General features: G+C 32.7%; 1 protein-coding gene across 1 annotated transcript in view; it reads left to right on the forward strand.

Annotated features, from left to right (window-relative positions):
• Positions 1-4678, forward strand: part of UNC13C (unc-13 homolog C (C. elegans)) — a 408420-nt gene that overhangs the window by 17535 nt on the left and 386207 nt on the right. The window contains exons 2-3 of the mRNA XM_011928645.1: positions 2477-2704; positions 3749-3890. Of these exons, the coding sequence (XP_011784035.1) occupies positions 2477-2704; positions 3749-3890 (370 nt within the window). The remainder of the gene's footprint in view (positions 1-2476; positions 2705-3748; positions 3891-4678) is intronic.

Genomic DNA, 4678 nt, shown 5'->3' on the forward strand with positions numbered 1-4678 from the left:
GCCCGGCTAATTTTTTTGTATTTTTAGTAGAGACAGGGTTTCACCGTGTTAGCCAGGATGGTCTCGATCTCCTGACCTCGTGATCCGCCCGCCTTGGCCTACCAAAGTGCTGGGATTACAGACTTGAGCCATCACGCCCAGCCAAAAGTAGAAATTTTTAAAAGCTACATATTTTTCTCTAGAAATAACAGAGAAAATGCTTAAACATATGTCTCTATTAACCTGCTGTCCACCAATTGGCTATTTCAGTTTATGGCTCTTTTGCCTGTGCATATTAGAATATATATTCTATAATAACATCAATAATCCATAAGAATAAGTGAAATTTCAAAGCTAATGCTCAAGCTTTCCTAATTATTTTTTTGATAGCAAGAGGCAGTCATTAAGGATAGAAGCCTGATTCCTTTGGATGAACAATCTCTTTATATTCTAGCTTTGAATTTGGCAGCTATTGTTTGAGCATTGATTTTGTACATGGTAGTTAGATGGGTTCTTCCTCAATTCAGAAAACTAATCCAAAATATACTTAACTCTACATGACTTTAGCACTCCTTCCTAGAGCCTTTGGGAGCATTAACAGCAAAAATAAGAATAGCTGTTTAGAAATTTGGGGGAGAGTCAACATTTTTATGACATTTCTAACCTTTTGGACATTCCTTGCCTGGCTGTCACAGACTAAACTTTTGAGCCACTTTGTGTCTTATAGGGAACATTTTCCAGCCACCACTGTCCTGTCCATTTGATGAATATTGAATACATGAATAAAATATGCCTATCGGATAGTTTCAACTATTTAGTGCAGCCTAAGCTAATTTTACTGTTTCAGAATTATGGACTGTGTAGCTAAACCAATATTGATAAATTAAAAACATCTTAATTTCATGCAATTTACAAATTTGTAGCTATTCCAGGGACGTGTTTCAACAGTGTAGACCATTTACAATGTCCTTTTAAATCACCTTTAGTGGAATTCATTTTTTTTTATTCCTTTTTTTAAATGTCGCTTAGGTCCTCAAAGGTTAAAATAAAAGATAAAGACAAGTAGCCTGCTCTTTCTACCATTGGAATATTCATATCTTTTAGCTTCCTCTAGTCACACTCATTATTATGAATATATATTTCCACTCTAGGAAACAGATATTACACTTTCAAATAAATGAACATTTACATTAAATTAATGCTGTCCAATTGTATTAATTTATCATAAGTAAAGGTAGTAGTTGACCTTTCATCTTTTGTCTTACTTTCTATACTTAAATTGGGCTCAACATTCACAAATTAGGTTTAAAGAACATTACTGATGTTATCTTTTATTGTAGAAATTGTGCTTACCTATAAATTATCCCATTTAATCTCTAAATAGTTTACGAGATATTAGTATGCCTATCTCAGAAATATAATAGTTCAGAATAAAATGAGAATACTAGTTAGGCAAACTCATAGTCATGTCAATGAAAATTAGTGCAATTACTAGCTGTGAACACAACTCTTTCTATTATTTTCACTATATTTCAGTTGCTTCTGTACCAAAAATAAGTTTGATTTTATCAGTGGCAGTTCCTGTAGACACTGGTACATGAGCTTTTGCTTTCTTACTTTAAACTCACTAAGGAATTGTGGAAATTGAAATCATGGTCCGTTATTAACTTGTATAATACTGGGCAACCCAGAAGGCCATACAGAGCAATGAGAATGTCTATCCAGTAGTAGCTTAAGGTTAGGGATCCAAGAAAGGAATTTTAGAAATCTTTCACTGATGGAATGATTTGTCATTACAAACAAAAATGCCCAGAAAGTTGAGACCAGTCATGAAAAACAATGCCCCAGAAATAAAAAAAATTTTTAGTGGAAAATGATTATTCAGTCATTTAAAAGCTCTGGATATATTAGAAAAAGAGAGTTCAAGTCGGTGTTCTTTCAGTTATTTTATAGGTCTTTTAGCCTAGTAGTGTCCAAATCTGTTTTAAAGAGCTCAATCATTTTCTTTCCAAGTAAAATCTTACATTCTATTTTAATGTTTAGCAAATAACAGTGATGTGTTTGAATTATTGACTTCCAAGTGACATTTGCCACTTATATTCTATCTATTTCTCAATTTTGTTTTGGATACCCATTGAGGAAATATGTGCGGTATGTAACATATTTAATTGTGTCTGTTCTTTTTGCTGTTTCTGAATTCCTTTTTAGAAAATTCAAACCAAATTTTTGCACAACACCTAATTTAGTTCATTCAGTAATACAAGAGAAAAGCCTGGGAATCATAGGAGGTCAATTGACTTGCCAATAACACAAAGGAGTACTAGTTGTTGTGAATCTCAGCAGAGCAGTTCATTCTGATACTTTTCGAAAAAGCCACCTGACTCCACAGAATGAAAACCCTCATTCATTGTCACTCTCTCCTCCTTTTCCTCCCGCCTTTAGCCATCAAAAAGTAATGGCATGTACGTTCACATCACCATTGATTTTTCCATCATAGGAGCAGCAGAAAAGAGTTCTAAACACGGTGCTGAAGACAAGACTCAGACCATTATTACAGCAATGAAAGAAAGAATGAAGATCAGGGAGAAAAACCGGCCGGAAGTGTTTGAAGTAATCCAGGAAATGTTTCAGATTTCTAAAGAAGATTTTGTGCAGTATACAAAGGCGGCCAAACAGAGCGTACTGGATGGGACATCCAAGTGGTCTGCAAAAATAACCATTACAGGTACAAATAAGTCATCTTGAAAATTGTTATTGTAAACTGAGATTTTTGTGTGTCCTAGAAATAACTGCTAATAATAATCATAGGTAAAATAAATGATTATTTTTTCAATCATGTTAATATGAACCAGACTAGTTGGTACTTCACATTTTGAAAATACATACTAGATAAGTGAAATAATTTTAGTCTGTGTCTTGTTCTAATCAAAAGTTCTTTCATAGGAAAAGGTTTCTGTTTTCAATATATTCACCTGCAGTTTACAAGAAATAAGCATTTTTGCTGCCTACCAGTGATAAATTATAACAGTAGCTAATAATATGTTCAGTTAATCTTTTTCGATGAGACAATAGATGTTATTTGACTTATTCCTGGCTCAACATCCCTCATCCATTTGGTCCTTGAGTCAGGATAATTTGAGTGTAATGATACCTAGTAAATTGGACTTCTGAAGTTGCTTGTAATGTTAACAGCAAGTGACTGTGCAGCCTGTTACCAAGCCTCTTTACTTTTTATTTATTTATTTATTTACTTTACATTTACCAAGCCTCTTTACTTACTCATTTTGTATTTAAAGATGAGTAAATACAAAATAAATGTGCTTTCTCAACTATGAGATAATTTCTCATAGTTGATATAGACGCTTTCTCAACTATGTAGAGTTGATCAATACTGACGGCAGACTCTTAAATAGATCAGTTTGGATTACAGACCTTTGAATCATGTTAGGTAACTTTTCATATAAGTGTAGGTATATCTTCCTCATTTCTCTGTACATGTATGCTGTAATGTGTATGAGTATATAGCTAATATGCATATGCATGTGTATGTATATAGCTACTTTGCATTAGAGACAAAAGCAAAAATTACAGATTTAATGTTGTATATTTATTTTTATTAAACTTTTTTTAAAGTTCTGTTGGTCATGAGAATGAAAGCAACCTGGATGCATCTGTAAACCCAAAGAACCAAATGACAGAAAAATTGTCTTTGTTATTATTATTTTTCGAGGAATATGTATGTTAAAATGTTTCTTTTGGTTTATTTCAGTGGTTTCTGCACAAGGTCTACAGGCAAAAGATAAAACAGGGTCTAGTGATCCGTATGTTACAGTTCAAGTTGGAAAGAACAAAAGAAGAACAAAAACCATTTTTGGAAACTTGAATCCAGTATGGGATGAGAAGTTTTATTTGTGAGTATATAATGTGAAATTTTTACAAATATTAAATTGTTTAAGAATGAATTTAAGACAGGCATGCAAAGTATGCAATAATTATCTCGTATTTTAATAATCTCTTACCCAAAAGTAATAAAAACGTAAAAGTCATGTTATAAACTCCCACAATACTCTCATAATATTTATTATTTATTCTTTATCCTTGGAAGCAAGTGAATAAGAAGAATACTTCAAATAAAGATGGCATGACTGGGGTGGCTTTGCAAGAGATAAAAAAAGATACACAACATGATCTATAACTTGGGATGACCCAAAATATCTGGAAATGTAATCTTGATTCAACAGTATCTTGACTCTGAAGATTCACAACTAAAAACAAGGGACTTAGAGCATTTTCTGTACTATCACTTGGGTTGGAACCACATGTGCACTAGTTTATACTATTCAGGTGGCTGATGATAACTTTTATAACCTTACATTTTCCATGAGAGCATTTGTTTTTAAACCTCTTCTATCTTTCACTGAATAGCAGGAACTCATTTTTCTCTCAAAAGTTCTTTTTTTTTTTTTTTACCGCTCCTTCATAAAAAAATGAATTTCAGTTATTATTTGGTAGAAATAAAAATTCCTACATGAGTTAAAGACAGTCTTTTTTCTTGAGTCCTGTCTTTGCAAATGCTTTAAACAGGAATCTCATTACCATGGTAAGGTAAGTAAATACACACCAAACATATAGCTTAGTTGGGAATGTGGGCAATATTGTGTAAGAAGTAGAGTTTCTTGAATATATGGCCTGATGAAGG

Source organism: Colobus angolensis, unplaced genomic scaffold (assembly GCF_000951035.1).
Source record: "Colobus angolensis palliatus isolate OR3802 unplaced genomic scaffold, Cang.pa_1.0 Scaffold78, whole genome shotgun sequence".
Classification (NCBI taxonomy): domain Eukaryota; kingdom Metazoa; phylum Chordata; class Mammalia; order Primates; family Cercopithecidae; genus Colobus; species Colobus angolensis.